Source organism: Bombus bifarius, unplaced genomic scaffold, assembly GCF_011952205.1.
Source record: "Bombus bifarius isolate JDL3187 unplaced genomic scaffold, Bbif_JDL3187 scf7180000008219_frag, whole genome shotgun sequence".
NCBI lineage: Eukaryota > Metazoa > Arthropoda > Insecta > Hymenoptera > Apidae > Bombus > Bombus bifarius.
Genome location: NW_022884520.1, coordinates 1 through 22,011, shown reverse-complemented (window position 1 = coordinate 22,011; position 22,011 = coordinate 1). Strand labels below are relative to the sequence as shown.

Below are 22,011 nucleotides of genomic sequence, written 5' to 3'. Positions count from 1 at the left end.
CTACAATATTTTCCACCGAATTCGATACAAATATTTCTATTTTAAACAATTCATGGTGATTTTTGTAAAGATTTTGAGTTGTTTTTTTATATTTTCAAATGATATGGAGTTTTTAGCGTTTTGCATGGTGTTTGTTACTCTGCCCTACATTTTATTTCTCATTTATAATATACAATTTGCTAAACATGTAGAAGGACCGCTCGTTGCTTTGTTACCTCGTTAATTTGTTACCTAGAAGAGTATATTCATGAAATAACGTTAAACAACCATGCTAAAAGTATTGTTTGCGAATCTGATTTTTCTTACATTTGAATATAATTGAGAGTTGAATATAGTCGACTTCGCTACACAATAGTTTGAAAATATCGATCGGCCCTGTCCTATGGTAAATGTTAGGAGTTGAGGAAAAGTTTCTTAGTAATACTAATGGAGCCGTAAATTTACACCTCTCTTGTTATGTAATTAGTATTCTGGATTTGTGCAGTTATGTATTTCATGTTTTTAATGGTAGAACCTGACTAACTCATAAACATGGTGTCATAAACCGTTCTTTCTAGTATCTAGTTCTGTAGCTCTATACGTAGCTTTCTATCCTACCCATGATATTTATCGCACGATTGACTTCAATTACTACACTAGGACTGTTTCATAGATTTTTCGTTTCTTAGGATGTTACATGAGGTTTGTATATTTTTTTCAGCCTTCTGAATATGCAATAACAATAAAAGAAGAGCCAATCGATCCAGAGGTCTGCGATGATTTGTCGTCAGTTGATACGAATACAGGGAATAAAAATGAAACAGCGACGTTTAAAGGTGAATCTTCGGACGACATTTATTGTAAAAATGAAGAATCCGCGTTTCCTCAAGAAAGTACGTATTTAGAAAATAACAAATCGGATTCTGATAAACGAAAAAGTAAACGTAAAGTACCTTCAAACAACAGAATAAGTTGCAACGTTTGTTTGTTAACTTTTCAAGCTAAACATTTATTGGAACTGCATAATAAATTGTATAGCTGTAATGTATTTAAGTGTGATAATTGCACTGCGATCTTCACTATGCATATTTCATTAATACGTCATTTAAAGAAGCAATGTTGTACGAAAAAATTGTCTGGATATAGATGTAATTTTTGTAATCGAATGTTTTCCTATAAAAGACATGTTCAATCTCATTTATTCCATGCGCATGGGAACGCAATACTTTCTGGTGAAAGCAAAATCACGAAAACATCTCCTGAATCGTTAGGAAAGTCGAATCATTCGGATGGTATTGTGATGGCAGAATCAAATACTTCACACAGTCGCTGCCCAAAAAACGTAAATAGCTCAATTAATATATCTTTGAAACTATCTAATGGTTCAAACAATACAACCACCAAGTGTTCGAGCAGTAATATCAAGTCTACGCATCCGAAATGGTTAAACGATTCGCATGGTACACCTTCGAAAAGAATGAAGCAGTCCGTCCTTACAGACTTCATATCGCCGTACAAAGACAAACCGAATGACAAATGGGTTAGCCCGGAAAAAGTTATCGATACGGAGAATATTCCTGTTACTGCGACTATTATTCCAACTTCAACGCTCGAGACATTTAGTAACAAGACATCAACGGCTGCAGAAGTTATTCAGATGTCTACTTCTGTTAAGCGAATCGAATCTCCTGTTAGGAAAATATCATCTGTTCAAACTCATGTGAATTTAAAAACAATAATATCTTTATTCAGGAACCAAATAAAAACTGAATCTGAAAGCTCGAATACCTCGCACAATATGTCTTACAACCTTAGGCCAGTGAAAAGATGTTCTTCTTTATATGATTCTCGCGATTTATTGGAGTGTAAAGAATGTGTGGTCCGCTTGGAGAAATGCGACAAATTCTTGGAGCCTACTAGTTTTGTATCAAACGAAGACGAAGACGAAGACGCTTTCAAACAAGCAGTATCGAAAAACGTGAAAGAGGAATTTGAAGGTTTTCGCGAAACAAGCTCGACATGTAACTTGCCTTTGAAAGCTGACACGATTGCGTCAAAGCGATTCAATGAATTTGTAAAATCTTTCGCTGATAGATTAATCGTACCTCAACAAGAATCGGTTGAATTTCAGAAGAACTTTAAAGTCTGTCAACAGAAAATAATTCAATGTCATATTTGTAAAAAATCGTTTTCTTCGAAGGAAAACCTGCGCGAGCACATGAAATTGTTCCATACGATTTACATTTCGAGCATATGCAACGCGCGTTACACGTCCATGAATAAGTTACTAACTCACTATCTACGTCAGCATGGTGTGTTTAAACGAAGGGAATGTTGCGTATGTTATGAGAAGTTTGACACGTCGACACTGTTGAAGCGGCACATGATTCTGCATTGTTTGAAGACCATAAGATCAAAAAAGGACGCTCCACCAGTTGATGTTGAAATAAATTGCAATGCATTCAAGAAACAACACAAATGCAAAGGTTGTCGCAAACGATTTTGGCTATACTCATGTTTGAAACAACACGAGAATGTATGTCGTCGAATGAAAGTGTTAAGAAATAAACAACGCGTACCTCGTGTAAACCATTCGTCTCGGTCCTTGAAAGAACCAAGTGACATGGAACTCGGCATAGTACAGTCGCCTGATTTGGAACAAACGTTGGATGTTTCGGGTGGGACGACAAGATCTTTGAAAAATTATTTGACTCCGAGTGCGCTTAATACGGGTGATACTTTCTCTTCGTCATTCGATACAGCTGCAAAACACAAAAGGTTACTTAATGGGATTGCATGCGTAAAGGGTCACCAAGCGGACAAGATGAACAGAACAAAGTTTCCTTGCACTACTTGTGGAACACAATTCCAAACATTTAAAAATTTGTGCATACACGAGCGCACCTATCGTCAAACAGCCACAGAAAAGTGTAACGTTTGTAACACGATGTTTTCCACTAAAAGATTTTTACAGTTTCACATGCTTGCTACTCATGCGCCTTCGTGTTCGGTGAACTACAAATTCTTTTGTAAGTTCTGCAATCAAGGATTTGTTAAGAAACAGAGTCTTCAAATTCACGAACGACACTTGCATATTGGGCAAGGTTCTAGGCTGGTGCTGAATTCCGATTGTGTTGTGGAAGATAAACCAATCTGTAATATATGCCATTTGTTATTCGAATCCTACGAACGTTTAGTCGAGCATAACACGTATTATTACAAGGGCAATGATTTTTTATGCGCAATATGTGGTAAGTCGTTTCCAGGAATGTACAAGTTCTATCATCACAACAAGTTGGAGCATTATCCGGACGAACCATCGAAATTGTACCCTTACAAATGCGATACTTGTAACGAAGGCTTCAGCTACCAATCACATCTCCACGCACATAAGCTACACGTTCATTCGCACGATTCGCCCGCTGACAAGGGGCGCGACCGCGATACATCGAATCAGACTTTTCGCATGTGTTCATAATTCTTTGGGTAAATTAAGATAATCATAAAATAAAAGCATAGAGAATATTTAATTCTTCAATTTATAGGTCGTTTGAAAATCAATTTTCACGGTACTATACTGAAGAATCGGCCTAGATTGAGACGTACAATAAACATGCCAAGTACACATACACATACGAAGCAAATGATTTCAAAGTGTCCTTTAAGTCATGTATTCGCATTTTCCATGACACGCATGAAATGTATCGATATTTGTTGAAATATACTTTACAAGACAAATCAATGCTTCTGACCTAGTACGAACTGCGCTCGGCTCAAACATCGAGCATTGAGTGAAGTTTGGGTGTCAGCCGTAGGCGCTTCCTGTTCATTGTTTGCGATGGTCTCAGTTTGTTGGAGCAGAATATGTCAAGCATTCGTTAGACGACCAGCCAGAAAACGAGTGAACTAGATATTCTATACTGTCTCTAACTTTATTTAATATATATCGTTTTGTTCACATAAGAGATAAAGAGATCTAATCGCGTTATCGTATCGTTTACTAAGTGCCGCTTGAAACAGCTTAATGAAAATTATGATAGTAATAGTAATAAATTTGTCTGTTTTTCTTTGAACGTGTTATATTTATGTGCTTTTATATACGTATATGTTTGCATTATTGCACAATTTTTTGTTAAAGGGAGTTTTTCGTTCGGCGTGCACGTTTGCTGATCTTCATATTTTATAAATTGTTTTTGGTCAGTATAAATGTTTGAAAAAGTTAGAAAATAAATGAAGCGAGGGTAAGTAAATATTGCAATTTCTTTTCTTAATTGGTCTGATATTGGTCATTTTTCTTCTATTGCAATGTTTATTCGCTATAATTAGTCGTCTAAACATCCGCTCGATATAATAATTATAACGTTCGTTAAAAAATGAACAAATCTATTAATGAATCTGATATTGAGATTAAAAAAAAATCATTTCGTTTATCACACGTGGAATGATTATATGATAAGTATCATATGTGACAGATGACTAATTTAAATATGGATCGTAATTACAATTTTCATTATGAGATGATATATTTACTTACCCAGCTATCGATTAATGACGTCGAATGATAATTGTACGGGAACGATAATGCTTTGTAATGTGCATTAAACTATTGCGTTAAATATTTAGTAAATTAATATTTCAATTTCCATCACAGTACCGGTCGCACAATTATATAATCGACAGGAATATGAGACCAAGAACGATATGTATCGCTATGAAAGCGCTATGAAAAATTGACGTTTATATCAAAGAATAGTTGCAACGCGTAATCGAATAAATTGGTTGTTCTACAGCGGGAAAATGAACTATTTTCACGAGCTTTCGCCGGTTCTGTCGTACAACGAAACGAACAGTTGAGCAATTATAAAAGCTAACGTTTATATTTTCTAAAAATTAGAAAGCTGGTAAATTTAATAGATTGCTCGGGAAACTTGTAGATTTTAGTAGTATGATATGTACTGTTTTTAAAAGTGTAGGTATTCTTTAATAAATTACATTTTCCAAGAAAATAATGTAAACTCTTTGGTGGAGGTGTAATCGGAGCTAGGTGGTAAAAAGAGACTTTGCGTTTCGTCCCAGGACTACTGGTGGATTCGTCAGTAAGGCCATGCCCGGTAGTCCCTGCCTTAGACGTAGAGGGAGTCTCGCTGTCGGCGTCCTATTGATACCGATTCGTCACAACTCTTTCCCCGTGTAAACTACGACATTCGTACACCCTTTGTTGCTGTACGAACCAACACTCTCGCATTCGAAACGTTGTGTATGACTCGCGTTAATTAAAACACGCGACATGAAGTTAAAATTATGTCTTTGTATACTCGGGACTCGAAATAGGTCTACTAGTACCATTGTATATAGTACTTTGATTCGAAACGTTTTGTACAAGCAACGTTGATTAGAAGATTGAAGCTACGTATTGTGTGTGTGTGTGTGTGTGTGCATAATATGAATAACAGCAACCACAATAGTTATATGGACCAGGATGCGCTAACCACTAGTACATCAACTGACAGACACTACACCATACCTAAAACAACAGCACAAGAAATTAGAAACATAATCGAGAAAACAAAAAATAATAAAGCACCAGGAATCGACCTAATCAATGTCAAAATCTTGAAAAACCTTCCGCCAAAAGCAATAAGACAAATCATAATAATATTCAATGCAGCACTAAGAATTCAATACTTTCCTAAACTATGGAAACTGGTACAGATCATAATGTTACCTAAACCAGGTAAAGACCCACAACAAACTACATCATACAGACCAATATCACCACTTCCTGTGTTCTTTAAAATACTAGAAAACATAATATACGACCGCATAAAACCAATAATAGAGAAGGAAAAATTAATACCGTATCACCAATTCGGATTCAGAAACAAACACTCCACTATAGAGCAAATGCACAGGCTAGCCAACGAAATAATACTAGCACTAGAAAACAAACAATACTGTACATTCCTCTTTATGGACATAGAGAAAGCATTTGACAAAATAAACCACACTAGCCTACTTCAAACAATCAGGAAACAATTCCCGGAGCAAATATACCAATTAATAAAATCTTACTTAAGCAGCAGAACCTTCGTAACAAAAAATCAAGGACACATACTCTGAAGTCAAAAACATCAAGGCAGGGGTTCCACAAGGAAGCGTCTTAGAACGAATACTATATACACTATACATACACGGCTAACATACCAACAACTACCAATAACAAAATACTGACATTCGCGGACGACACAGCTGTACTAACCCAGAAACAGCAGTCAAATTACTACAAGAACGTATCACAAAAATAGAAAAGTGGCTGCAAGATAAACAAATAAAAGCAACCCCCGATAAATGCAACCATATTACATTCACATTGCGAAAACAGACACTACCAAACATCCTACTGAACGGCACGCACATACCTCAAACAAGGCAAGTGAAATACCTAGGACTCCACCTAGAAACACAACTAACATGGAAACAGCATACTAAATCAATAATAGACAAAATACAGACAACAAGGAGACAAACGCATTGGCTAACAAGTCGAAAATCCTAATTAAGCGTAGAAAATAAATTAAAAATATACAAAACGATCATAAAACCAATCTGGACGTACGGAATACCACTCTATGGGGGACAGCAGCAAAGAGCCATATAAACAAAATAGAGACAGTGCAAGCTAAAATTCTTCGAACAATAGTAAACGGCCCATGATACGTTAGAAACGAGGATATACGGAAGGACCTGGAAATATCAATGGTCAAAGAGGAAATTAGCAGACACACAGGAAAATATAAAGAAAGAATAGTAACACACCCAAACCGGCTAACTGCGGAAACGATCAACACCTAAAACATGGATAGAAGACTGAAAAGGAAACACCCAGCAGACCTCACAAAGGACACAACCTAACAAACACCAAGATGGTATCCCACTGGGGGTAGCCACCCACATGATAATCAAACAGCTAAAAAATTCTACCAAATGTCCAAACTGGACAAATTGTGAATGTGAAGAATTAAATAAAAAAAAATTTACTATAGGAGATAGATTTGTGGGGGGTTTGGGCAACCAATACTGACCCATACACTGCCTCAGACACACAACTATAGGCTGACTACACTATAGTACTATTGACAGTTATATGCGAATATCTCGGATACTAAGGCCGACCGCCGATTTTATACATGGGAAAATTTATTCAGTATTTTGAACTTTACAATATATTCAAAACCCATTGAAATCGAAGAGGAAGTAGTTTTTCTACAAGTCCACTCATTATCATACGTTTATCTATGGCTTAATTCAGTACTTATGTATATTCTTATATACATATGTAAATAATAAATCTCTGACATAGAAATACTCGTAAAGTTGCAAGCATTACAGATGTCCGACGTCCAATTTAAAAAAGCAGCATCTCAACAAAAAATCAATAGATAACAACGTACTGCTCCCAATCTACATAGTCCAAGTATCCCCTCATAGCAATATTAGTAATTTACCAAAAATTAGCCGTCTGAATTACTTTAGGGTAAAATGGGGAAAAATCAGAAAAAATTACATAACGCAATGCCACAAATGCCAACTGTTATGTCATACCTCACAAAACTGCAACCTTAATTATCGATGCGTAAAATACATTGAGCCGCACTGACCAGGCGAGTGCAAAAAAAAAAGGAAGACGCGGAAACAAAGACAAAATCAAACCTGCGACCTTTACGCCTCCTACCCAACATAAGCAAAGTATTCGAAATAGTCATAAACAACCCCTAGTCTCCTTCTGCACAGAAAACAACGTAATCCCAGAAAATCAAATCGGCTTCTGACACAAACATTCCACACTGCACGCAATAAATAAACTAACATCGGGCATCTGGTGGGCTCTCAATGCAAAGCAACGAGTAGCCGCCTGCCTTAAAAAAGCATTCGATATAGTAAGAATTTTAGGCCTTATATACAAAATAAGTATTTCTTTGGGCAATAAACGTTATAATTAAAATTAAAAAAGCACTCGTTTTCATGTGATCACGAAAGTTAAGCAACGCTAGGCACGGATGGTACTTAGATGGTTGACCGCTTGGGAACTCCGTGTGGTATTGGTTTTTTTATTTTTTCAATTTTTTTTTTTTTGCTTTCCTTAATAATCTATTTTTAATAATCTATAATATAAGCATCGAAAAAAAGAAATGTTTTAGTACTACGCGACTATTACCATATATTATATCATTCTCATTTTTACATATATCTGTTTTTTTAATATTCTTTTTTCTTGAAGATTAAGAGTAAGTAACAAAACTGTTTACTTCGGCCAACTCTCATACCACGTTGAGTGCACTCGTTCTCATCGAGTCGACCGTAAACCTCTGAACGGGACGGACCTCTCAGCCTAAAAAGGGACAGCAGACTTAGGTCCTGACAGTGTGCGCGTCAAAGTAAACAACCATCTTGTAAAAGAAAAAGAAAAAGTGACAAAAAGTGACAAAAAGTGAAAAATACTGCAGTGACATCATCGCTATAAATAAAAAAAAATAAAAATAAAATTTAAAAAAATAAGACAAAATAAAAACATATAAAAAAATAGAAGTTACCGAGAATGAAGCAAAAGCAAGGCAACGGAACCCACCTTAGAATTAACAACAAAATCCACCAAAAGAAAAATAAATCCGCAAAAAGCGGCCAAGGAAATCAACAGCTTAAGACTTTCCGCGCAAAAGACGCGGAAACTCAACCCTCAACCAAACCTAGTTGCCAGGACCAAAGGATTAGAAGATATCCTAAAAACACAAAACAAGAGTATCTCTCCGCCCAGGACGAAGGTACTAAGGAAGCCAGAAACATGAGACCCATAAAAGCTGCCTCGCCCCCAGCGATTACAACACAAAACAGATTTAGCTTACTAGAGTCAGAACCACATCCACAATCACAGCCGGGACCAGCAAACTACCCAACATCAAGCTCAACGCTAGAGCAAATAACACAAAAACCAAGTATTACGTGGCAAAATGGGAAAGCACAGTCCCACCACACCGCCAAAGCAATCAACACCGCAGGGGCCACAGGCCTCATCGTACAACCCAGGAGGCCCAGCGCCACCAGCATCACCACGGGGGGGGGGGCACCCGACGGGCCAGATACACCGCAGAGGAGCGTACGAACGCCCCATCCACTACAAGGGAATACAAACCGCCGCCTATCGACATAACGTTACAAGATCCAAAGGACAAGGTAACGCTTATAGAGAAAGTATCCAACATCAATCAATTCCATATCAAAAGGATACACTCAGGTAAATATGCTCTCTACCTCCGGAACCTATCCGATTTCCACAAAGCTAAAGAAACACCCCTTGCAACTAACACAACTTTCTATACGTATACACCCAAAACAGAGAAACACCACACATACTTGCTAAAAGGCTTAGACAATAGTTACGCCGAAACGGAAATACTCACAGACCTACAAGCTTTGCAAATAGACGACGTAAAATTCACAAAAGTCTCACGATTCACAACAAAAAGATCAAGGGAGAACAATATATTACTCCCAATTTACATAATATAAGTATCCCCCGACAACAACATAAGCAAACTATTAAAAATAAACCATTTTAACTACTTCAAAATAAAATGGGAAAAAATAATAAAAAAAATGATGACATAACTCAATGCCACAAATGCCAGCGACTAGGTCACACAGCACAAAACTGTAACCTAAACTACCGCTGCGTAAAATGCACTGAGCCCCACGGTCCAGGCGAGTGCAAAATAAAAAAAGAAGAAGCGATAACACGCCCCCCCCCCCAAAGCATTATAAACGTTATCGAAGACATCAAAAAAAGTATTCTCCAAGCGTTAAAAGAACAACAAACGCAATTAAATGAAATAAAAAGAACACTATCAACGCACGAAGAAAGAATCGACGCCATCTTCAGCACTTTCAATAGTACAGAGGATGAATAACCAAAATCCACTAAACCAACAATTACAGCGAAAAACACATAAATTAAACATAAGACATCTGAAAATAATTGCAATAAATGCCATTTCATGCTCTCTGCCATTTCAATGCTCTCTAATTTCAAACCAAAAACGATACAGTATGCTAACCCTAATAAATAAAGAAACCCCGACATCGTACTCGTCTCAGAAACAAAACTAAATAAAAAACACAAAGTACACTTCAAAAACTACTCCATGATAAGACACGACAGACCGAACGCCAGCCAAGGAGGAGGAACAGCAATCCTCATAAAAAACCCCATAAAACACAAAACAATTCTAAATGGCAAAATAACAAGTTTCAAAATCCTAGAAACAACGATCATAAAAATAAAAATAAGCAATAAGGAAAACTTGTTTATCACTGCAGCCTACGCAACTCTCGGAAACCAGAAAGAATTTAGCGATGAATTCAATAAACTTTTCGAACTCTTACAGCTCAATAAACCGGAAAACTACTATATAATAGCAGGCGCCTTAACGCAAAACATACAACGAAACAAACAACAACGTGGAAAAACGAAACAAACAACACGAGAGGCAACTTCATTAAAAACTGGCTAGACAATAAAAGCATTCACTACAAAACAACCTTATACAGCTCCGAGCTACCCTCTTACCCAAAAGGAGGCTCATACCTGGACATATGCCTAGCAGATGCGCGACTAAAATTTCAAAACCTACGTCCAAATAACACTCTCAAAACCTTAGCCTATGACAGTGACCATAACGCCCTAATATTTCACGTAAACAAGAATACATTAGACCTCCTAACACTCGAAACACAGACCGAGATACCCAGGTACAATTACAAAAAGACAGACTGGAAAAAGTTCCAAAACATACTCGAACAAAACTGCGACCTAAAGATCTACAACAACGTCAACCTAACAGAACAGACAAATCGCCTCATTCATAGACGAAATAGAAAACATACACAAATCGCTCTCCAAAAATCTGTGCCAAACATAAAACAAAAAAATTCATGCGAGCCCTATATCAACAATAAAATAAAAGATCTACATCTAGACAAAAGCTACATAATCTCCAAAATAAACAACATAAAATTTAACCATTCATACGACAAAAGACAAGAATTAGAATTCCTAAAGTACCTACTATACAAAATTAAAGCGCAAATGAAGCAAGAATTCGACAAACTCTATAAACCATTACTGGACAAATAAAATAAAAAACATCTCCAAATACGACTCAGCCAACATGTTCCCACAAATAAATCAAATCTTCAGACCAAAAGGACAAAACCCCATCCCACCTCTCAAATTGCCCCCAGAAAAAACCTCCCTCATCCAAGAAGCAGGTATAATCCAAGAAGAGGGTAACTTCATAATAACTAAACCAACAGAAAAACTAGACATTATCGGCACCCACTTTTCCAAAATGCACACACAAAACGAACACATGGGCCGAGAACAACTAAACAGAATTATCATCGCCGAAACAAACAAACTCAAAAATGAAATGGAACAAGACAAAACGCTAAACAAAACAGTCTGCACATTGTCAAACGAAAACACCGCAGACAACCCCAAACAACCAGATCCAGAAATAAACTACTTCACAAATTACAATCAACTAAACACAATCAGTTCTGCCCGAGCAGTCGAGCTATGCGGACGTGAAAACTAGTGCCTCCGACATTGTGCGACAAGAGTAGAGCAACAGAACCAATCAAGGATGGAAAAAATACCATCAATAGGAGTACTAAACAAAGGGGAAACATACGCTATAAACAGCGCAGTAGACCAACAGAGCCCAATTAAAACAACAAGTGAAGTACAGGACTGCTCAAATACAAAAGAAATAGAAATAGAAATAATACAAGTAGGAGGACCACAGAAACAGACAGACAACAATGGCTACAAGAAATTCCTACATAAAACTCCTTCAGCTCACTGACAGAAAAGATGGACACAAACCCTACAGAAAAACCAAGAAAACACACTCCCAAGCCACCACCAATCTATATAGACGCAAAAATAATAGACCCCCTCATTGATCTACTAAACAGCACGGCAGGAAAAGAAAACTACACTATCAAACAGCTCAAACTGGACCAGGTAAAAGTACAAACTACCCCAGAAACCTACAGGAAAGTAACTAAAGCGCTAAAAGAAAAAAACGCTGGGCATCACACTTACCAACCCAAATCCGACAAGAGCTACAAAGCAGCAATCAGAGGTCTACACCCTAAAACAAATACAAACAAAATATGCGAGGAATCGGCCAAGATCGAACACCAACAGAACGATCAACAATATAACCAGATTTGACACTAAGCAACCACTACCGCTATTCCTAATAGAGCTAGAACCGAAAAGCAACAACAAAGAAATGTTTGAAATAAAAAAAATCTCAAACACACTAATAACAGTCTAGCCATCCAGGCACAAAAAAGACATACCACAATGCATGAGGTGTCAACAATATGGACACAATAAAAATTATTGCAACAGGAACCCGGCGTGTGTCAAATGCGCAGAAAAGCACCTAACAGCGAACTGCCCACACACGGGAAAAATAAACGACGTCAAATGCTATAATTGCGGTGGAAATCACCCAGCAAGTTACAAAGGCTGTCTAATAAGAAAGCAACTTCAAGGCAAATTTTTTCCGCCGCTTCGTAACAGGACACACAACAATCTCCACACGCAACAGGACAACATAGAACCTACGTCAACACCAAAAACACAGCACGCAATTAACAATAACCACACTAACACCAACACAGCTAGAAACCGAAGCTACGCGCAAGTAGTCAACCGGTCGTCACCCTTAGACAACCAAGAACAGAACAACCACGGCAACGACGCCACAGAAATCAAAGAGTTAATAAAACATTCCATAAAAAACACCGAAATACTCACAAAAATGATAAGCGAACGAAACGAACTCCTCAGATAGCAAACACAGTAGATAACAGTCATGTTACAATTACTTACTAACATGAATAGCAAAAAATAAAAATAGACACGCTTAAAATAGCAGCCTGGAACTCTAACGGCCTACAACAAAGGGCCCTAGAAACTAAAACATTCCTGTATAGCAACAACATCGATATACTACTCGTCTCAGAAACACACCTCACAATAAAAAGCTATATAAAAATACCGCACTACACCATATACGACACCAAGCATCCCTCAGGGAAAGCACACGGAGGAAGGGCAGTAGTAATAAAAAATGACATTAAACATCACCTACACAGCCAGGTCAGTAAGGAACATATACAAGCAACCACCGTTACCGTACAGACTAACAGCGACCAACTGCAGTTGTCAGCAGTATACGTACCGACGCGACACAAAATCACAACGCAAATGTGGGAAGACTACTTCCGACACTTAGGTGACAAGTATATTGCAGCGGCAGACTATAACTCAAAGCACACACTATGGGGATCAAGAATCACCACACCTCGAGGCAGAACCTTGGAAAAATACATCAGAAATAATAACCTCAATATATTATCCACAGGAAGACCGACATACTGGCCGACAAACCACAGCAAAATACCTGACCTGCTAGACTTTGCAGTTACAAAGGGACTAAACGTAAATAAACTAAGCATAGCACCATGCGTCGAGCTTACCTCCGACCATACGCCCATAATAATTACATACAGAAACAAACCAATACTTTACAGCAGCACAGAGAAGCTATGCAATAAAACCACCAAATGGCAAATATTCAAAGAAATAATAGAGAGCAAAATCAACTGCAACATCCCATTGAAAACACCTGAACAAATTGATCAAGCACTAACAACATTTACAGAAACTATCCAAGAAGCAGCAAGGGCAACCACTATACCTGAAACAACCAACAGACAAACAAAAACAGTTCCACTAGACATCCTCGAGAAAATTAGAGAAAAAAGAAAAGCGAAAGCAAAATGGCAAAAACACAGAACAAAAGAAAACAAAAAGCACCTAAACAAATACACAAAAGAAATAAAAAACAGAATAAAAGAGCACAACAAGAACGAGTTCACAAAGTTCATCGAGTCACCATCTGCTCATGAGAACTACGACTACTCCCTATGGAAAGCCACAAAAAATAAGGAAGACAACATAAATGGTACCAGCAATCAGAAGAGCAGACAACACACGGGCAAGAAGCAACGAAGAGCAAGCTGAAGAATTTTCCAACCACCTATGCAACACATTCACCCCACACAACATCAACAACAGCAACCACAATAGTCATATGGACGACAATGCGCTAACCACTAGTACACCAACCGACAATCACTACACCATACCCAAAGCAACAACACAAGAAATCAGAAACATAATTGAGAAAACAAAAAATAATAAAGCACCAGGAATCGACCCAATTAACGGCAAAATATTGGAAAACCTTCCGTCAAAAGCGATAAGACAAATCACAATAATAGTTAACGCAATACTAAGAATATAATACTTTCCAAAAACTTGGAAACGGGCACAAATCATAATGATACCCAAACCAGGCAAGGACCCACGCGAAATCAAATCCTACCGACCAATTTCATTACTTCCGGTGTTCTCTAAGATACTAGAGAAAGTAATTTACGACCGAATAAAACCTATAATAGAGAAGAATCAACTAATACCGGATCATCAATTCGGCTTCAGAAACAAACACTCCACAATAGAACAAACGCACAGACTCGTCAATGAAATCTTACAGGCGCTGGAAACAAAACAATACTGCACGGCACTCTTTATGGACATCGAAAAAGCATTCGATAAAATAAACCACACTAGCCTACTTCAATCAATCAGGGAACAGTTCCCGGGGCAGATATACCAATTAATCAAATCATACTTAAGCAGCCTAAGCGTCATAGTAAAAATCAAAGACACACACTCGGAAGTTAAAGAAATCAAGGCAGGAGTTCCGCAAGGAAGCGTCCTGGGACCAATTTTATACATATTGTACACGGCCAACATACCAACAACTAACAATAGCAAAATACTGACATTCGCGAATGACACAGCTGTACTAGTCAGGCACACTAACCCTGCAACAGCAGTTACATTACTACAAGAACATTTCACAAAAATAGAAAAGTGGCTTCAAGCAAAACAAATCAAAGCAAACCCCGAAAAATGCAAACACATTACATTCACACTGCGAAAACAGAAACCACCAAACATTATACTAAACGGCACACACGTAATACAAACAAGGCAAGTCAAATACCTAGGACTCCACTTAGATTCACGACTCATATGGAAACAGCATATTATAGCAACAATAAACAAAATACAGATGGCAAGGAGACAAATGTATTGGTTAACAAGTCGAAAATCCAAACTAAGCATAGAAAACAAACTAAAAATATATAAAATGGTCATAAAACCAACCTAGACGTACGGAATAGCACTATGGGGAACAGCAGCAATGAGCCATATAACCAAAATAGAGGCAATGCAATCTAAAATACTCAGAACAATAGTAAACGCGCCATGGTACGTTAGAAACGAGGACATTCGGAAAGATCTGGGAATACAAACAGTCAAGGAGGAGATTAACAAAAGTGCAAGAAGGTACGGAGAAAGATTAGCAACGCACCCAAACCGGCTGGCTGCGGAAGCGGTCGACACGTCAAGCATAAAAAGAAGATTAAAAAGGAAACACCCAACAGATCTCACAGAGGATATAACCTAACAAACACGATGATGGTACGCCGCTCGGGATAGCCACCCACATGTTATATTAGTATGCAGCTACAACATTTTACCAAATGTCCTACTGAAAAAATTGTAAAATTCAAATAAATAAATAATAAAAAAGTAGTCCAGTGAAAAACAAAAAAAAAAGAAATTATAGATTTTGGACTCGTGTTTGAAAGATTATCTCATCAGGTTGTTTATATCGCATAACTATTGCTGTTTGGTTGGTTGGTTGGTAGACAAGTAATGTCAACTTTATGCGCATAATTAATTTATGGTGTTACTGGTTTATTTAATCAACTATGTTATATCCGTTGTTTTCTATGATATCCGTTGCGTTATGATAGAAATAAACTAGATTTGGTTAGGAAAAGAAAACCAAACTGTTTATGTTTCTTATATCCAAAAACTTTTACAACCAGAACGTACAGTAATTAGTATGGTTTCACCTTCTTTGTCTTTTTAACGTGAAAGTAAATATTCACTTAAACCACGAATGGCATAATGGATGAGACGTATGTAATGAATATTCGGTATCGAGTTTGCTATATGTTAACAAATTTATTACGTCGTCATCCGTGGAATAAAAATTGGAATAAATATAAATAGCCGTTTTGTGCAAACGGCGGCCATAGAGTGTCGAAAGTAAAAACTACTGCAGGAATCGATGCAATAGATGCATAGATAATTTGTGCGTTAAATCTATTGTGCAGTTCATGAATTATAGCGCACAGTACTGGTGTATAATGTACATGAAATTACACTTACGTGCTAGACAACAATTTATAAGTAGTACGTGATTCAGCAGTAGCCTATTGACTTTCAAACAAGCATACTTGGATGTATAACGAATAACCACGAAATTGACATACGTTGTAATACTAAAAGTATATTTTTAACACGATGTACATGACCATAAATTATTCAGAAAAATAGGAAGAATTGGAAAAAATTAAAAAAAGCCAACACCACACGGAATTCCCAAGCGGTCACCCATCTAAGTACTATCCGTGCCCTACGTTGCTTAACTTTCGTGATCGGACGAGAACGAGTGCTTTCTTTTTTTGTTTATTGTTTATTTAGCCCAAGATACAGTTTTAGATACATATTACCAATAAACGGTGAATTTTTGTGGTGATGTTTTAGGCAAAAGTACCGATACGCGGCGGTAAAACGTAGCCATGCTGTATTATGTGTCGGCGCTTTACATTTTTCGTGTTAATACAATTTTTGGGTTTAAGTCGCTGGGGAGCGGAGCTTTTTTATGAATTTTTTTATTTTTTTCTGTCCTGAAAACTTGGTCGCAAAACAGGACGCTTCGGTAGTCCGCTTTTTGGGTGCTGTGTAACTTTGGGGAGGGATGGGATGAAAGGGAGGGGGCGGGGGAGGGGGATGTCAAATAGGTTTATTTACAAAATTTACAATATTTACAGTTTACACCTGTGTTATGCGGTGTCAGGATTGAGTTCTGCGGTTTAATGGTTTTCTCTCTTATTTTATTATGGATTCTGTATCCACCAATATTTTTTTATGTTTTTTCTGTATTTGTCTTTGGTGTCTTTCCGGGGGAGGGCCATGCTGTATCTCCATCTGGTGTCTGCGGTCTGTCCATTTATGTTTTCTTCGTAGAGTATGGTTTTGATCCCTATTTTTCTTTTTATGTGATAAATTATTGGAATATTGTTTTGGTCCTGGAGGTAGTTTTTTTCGCCTAGGTATAGGAAAACTTCTGGGGGGATGTAGCCTGTTGTCAGGGTGTTTTTGTAATATGCGTTGTTAGGAAGTAGGCAACTGAAGATTAAGCTGTTTTCTTTTATCTTTGTCGCTTGCGTGAAGTGGTTTCTTATTAGCTTTAGGATGTGACAGTCTATGCGGTGAATGTTGGCTAGGTCGTATATTATTTTGTTTTTTACATATTTTTTGAATCCGCTGTGCTCGGATCTGTAAGTACTCAAGCAAGCCCCGATACATTTTCTTTCAAATATGCAGATTTTTTCCAACTGGGAGGCTGATATGTTGTACCAGATTGGACAGCTGTAGGTTATGATCGGTCTGATTAGTGCTTGGTAGCATAGTATTTTTACTTTCCTGTTAAGATGTTTGGAGTAGAATAGTTTTTTATTTTCCAGAATGCTTTATTGGCCTTAGCAAGTTAAATTTCGGCGTGCTGCTTGTAGTTTAATTTGTAGTCTATGTTTACTCCTAGGTATTTTACGCAGCTTTGTGTGGTATGAGTGCCCCTTTGAATGCCTTTTCTCTTAGTTGGAATTTTTTGCAGTATTCTCTTTCTATTGGGCCGATTTCACTTGACTTGGGTCTAAACAGTATTCGCATTTCAGGTTTCTCATTTGCTTGTGTTGATTTTTAGTTCCCATGTGTGGTAGTAATCGTCAATTTTCTCAAAAAGTTCTTGGAGTTCCGTTTTCATTGTTTTGGTTTTGCGGCCTGTTACGTAGATGATTAGGTCATCTGCGAAGGCTATGGAGCGTTTGTGGGTGGATGTATTGAGATTAAAGAGATTTAGTAAATCACTGTTGTAAATACTGGAAAGAAGCGGGGAATTTACTGTTCCTTGTTGCAGACCGTTTGTTATGGAGAATTCTTTGCTTGATGTGTTTGAACCTTCGGTCATTACGAATGTTCTGCTTGTGATCATGTCCCAAACTATTTTAATTAGGTGTTTAGGAAAGTTTTTCTTGATCAATTTGTATATGAGACCTGGGATCCAGACTGTGTCGAAAGCTTTTTCGAGGTCTATTAAGCAGGCGTCTACTCGTTGTTTTGCGTTTAGGGCCCAGCAGATATCCGACGTAAGTTTGTTTATTGCGTGAATTGTGGAGTGTTTGTGCCGGAAGCGAAATTGATTTTTCGGGATTATGTCATTTTTTGTGCAGAAGGAGGTTAGGGGGCTGTTTATGATTATTTCAAATACTTTGCTTATGTTGGGGAGGAGACTTATGGGTCGTAGGTTTGCGGGCGATGAGCCGTCTTTATCTTTTTTTTTAATAGCTACCAATTTGACTTTTTTCCATTTTCTGGAGAAATATGTGTTGTTTAGTGCATTGTTGAATAGTACTGTGTAGTACCATTTTATTTTGTTCGGTAGGCGCTTGAATAAAATGTTTGGGATGCCGTCGAACCCGGAGGATTTTTTGTTGTTTAGTTTGGAGAAGATTGTGTTTAGTTTTTTTTATTATTTATTTATTTAAATTTTACAATTTGTCCAGTAGGACATTTGGTAAAATATTATAGCGGTATACTAATATAACATGTGGGTGGCTATCCCCAGCGGGGTACCATCGTCGTGTTTGTTAGGTTATGTGCTTTGTGAGATCTGTTGGGTGTTTCCTTTTTAATCTTCTTTTTATACTTGATGTGTCGACCGTTTCCGCTGCCAGCCGGTTCGAGTGCGTTGCTATTCTTTCTCTGTACTTTCTTGCACTTCTGTTAATCTCCTCCTTGACCGTTGGTATTCCCAGGTCTTTCCGAATGTCCTCGTTTCTAACGTACCATGGCGCGTTTGCTATTGTTCTGAGTATTTTAGATTGCATTGCCTCTATTTTGGTTATATGGCTCATTGCTGCTGTTCCCCATAGCGCTATTCCGTATATCCAGATTGGTTTTATGACCATTTTATATATTTTTAGTTTGTTTTCTATGCTTAGTTTGGATTTTCGACTTCTTAGCCAGTACATTTGTCTCCTTGCCATCTGTATTTTGTCTATTATTGCTTTAATATGTTGTTTCCATGTGAATCGTGTATCTAAGTGGAGTCCTAGGTATTTGACTTGCCTTGTTTGTATTATGTGTGTGCCGTTTAGTACAATGTTTGGTGGTATCTGTTTTAGCAGTATGAATGTAATGTGTTTGCATTTATTGGTTTTTGCTTTAATTTGTTTTGCTTGAAGCCACTTTTCTATTTTTGTGATATGTTCTTGTAATATTGTAACAGCTGTTGCAGGGGTAGTGTGCCTGACTAGTAAAGCTGTGTCATCCGAAAATGTCAGTATTTTGCTATTGTTAGTTGTTGGTATGCTGGCCGTGTATAATGTGTATAAAATTGGTCCTAGGACGCTTCCTTGCGGTACTCCTGCCTTGATTTCTTTAACTTCCGAGTGTGTGTCTTTGATTTTTACTATGACGCTTAGGCTGCTTAAGTATGATTTGATTAATTGGTATATCTGCCCCGGGAACTGTTCCCTGATTGATTGAAGTAGGCTAGTGTGGTTTATTTTATCGAATGCTTTTTCGATGTCCATAAAGAGTGCCGTGCAGTATTGTTTTGTTTCCAGCGCCTGTAAGATTTCATTGACGAGTCTGTGCGTTTGTTCTATTGTGGAGTGTTTGTTTCTGAAGCCGAATTGATGATCCGGTATTAGTTGATTCTTCTCTATTATAGGTTTTATTCGGTCGTAAATTACTTTCTCTAGTATCTTAGAGAATACCGGAAGTAATGAGATTGGTCGGTAGGATTTGATTTTGCGTGGGTCCTTGCCTGGTTTGGGTATCATTATGATTTGTGCCCGTTTCCAAGTTTTTGGAAAGTATTATATTCTTAGTATTGCGTTAACTATTATTGTGATTTGTCTTATCGCTTTTGACGGAAGGTTTTCCAATATTTTGCCGTTAATTGGGTCGATTCCTGGTGCTTTATTATTTTTTGTTTTCTCAATTATGTTTCTGATTTCTTGTGTTGTTGCTTTGGGTATGGTGTAGTGATTGTCGGTTGGTGTACTAGTGGTTAGCGCATTGTCGTCCATATGACTATTGTGGTTGCTGTTGTTGATGTTGTGTGGGGTGAATGTGTTGCATAAGTGGTTGGAAAATTCTTCAGCTTGCTCTTCGTTGCTTCTTGCCCGTGTGTTGTCTGCTCTTCTGATTGCTGGTACCATTTATGTTGTCTTCCTTATTTTTTGTGGCTTTCCATAGGGAGTAGTTGTAGTTCTCATGAGCAGATGGTGACTCGATGAACTTTGTGAACTCGTTCTTGTTGTGCTCTTTTATTCTGTTTCTTATTTCTTTTGTGTGTTTGTTTAGGTGCTTTTTGTTTTCTTTTGTTCTGTGTTTTTGCCATTTTGCTTTCGCTTTTCTTTTTTCTCTAATTTTCTCGAGGATGTCTAGTGGAACTGTTTTTGTTTGTCTGCTGCTTGTTTCAGGTATAGTGGTTGCCCTTGCTGCTACTTGGATAGTTTCTGTGAGTGTTACTGCTTGATCGATGTGTTCAGGTGTTTTCAGTGGGATGTTGCAGCTGATTTTTCTCTCTATTATTTCTTTGAATATTTGCCATTTGGTGGATTTATTGCATAGCTTCTCTGTGCTGCTGTAAAGTATTGGTTTGTTTCTGTATGTAATTATTATAGGCGTATGGTGGGAGGTAGGCTCGAGGCTGGGTGCTATGTTTAGTTTATTTGCGTTTATCCCCTTTATAACTGCGAAGTCTAGGAGGTCAAGTATTTTGCTCAGGTCTGTCGGGCAGTATGTCGGTCTTCCTGTGGATAATATATTGTAGTTATTATTTGTAATGTATTTTTCCAAGGTTCTGCCTCGAGGTGTGGTGATTCTTGATCCCCATAGTTTGTGCTTTGAGTTATAGTCTGCCGCTGCAATATACTTGTCACCTAAGTGTCGGAAGTACTCTTCCAACATTTGCGTTGTGATTTTGTGTCGCGGCGGTACGTATACTGCTGACAACTGCAGTTGGTCGCTGTTAGTCTGTACGGTAACGGTGGTTGCTTGTATATGTTCCTTACTGACCTGGCTGTGTAGGTGATGTTTAATGTCATTTTTTATTACTACTGCCCTTCCTCCGTGTGCTTTCCCTGAGGGATGCTTGGTGTCGTATATGGTGTAGTGCGGTATTTTTATATAGCTTTTTATTGTGAGGTGTGTTTCTGAGACGAGTAGTATATCGATGTTATTGCTGTACAGGAATGTTTTAGTTTCTAGGGCCCTTTGTTGTAGGCCGTTAGAGTTCCAGGCTGCTATTTTAAGCGTGTCTATTTTTATTTTTTGCTCATCATGTTAGTAAGTAATTGTAACATGACTGTTATCTGCTGTGTTTGCTGTCTGAAGAGTTCGTTTTGTTCGCTTATCATTTTTGCGATTATTTCGGTATTTTTTATGGAATGTTTTATTAACTCTTTGATTTCTGTGGCGTCGTTGCTGTGGTTGTTATGTTGTTGTTTGTCTAAGGGTGACACCGGTTGACTACTTGCGCGTAGCTTCAGTTTCTAGCGGTGTTGGTGTTAGTGTGGTTATTGTTCCTTACATGCTGTGTAATTGGTGTTGACGTAGATTTTGTGTTGTCCTCTTGCGCGTGGAAATTGTTGTGTGTCCTGTTACGAAGC

The 22,011-nt window shown here is 37.7% G+C and overlaps 1 protein-coding gene across 1 annotated transcript; it reads left to right on the top strand.

Annotated features, from left to right (window-relative positions):
- The first annotated feature begins 389 nt into the window (after positions 1-389).
- Positions 390-10,544, top strand: LOC117211220. The gene is made up of 6 exons (XM_033454889.1): positions 390-434; positions 701-3,230; positions 3,525-3,649; positions 8,564-9,130; positions 9,221-9,268; positions 10,419-10,544. Exons 1-6 carry the CDS (start codon positions 390-392, stop codon positions 10,542-10,544), a joined length of 3,441 nt encoding a protein of 1,146 aa, XP_033310780.1.
- Positions 10,545-22,011: the final 11,467 nt, after the last annotated feature.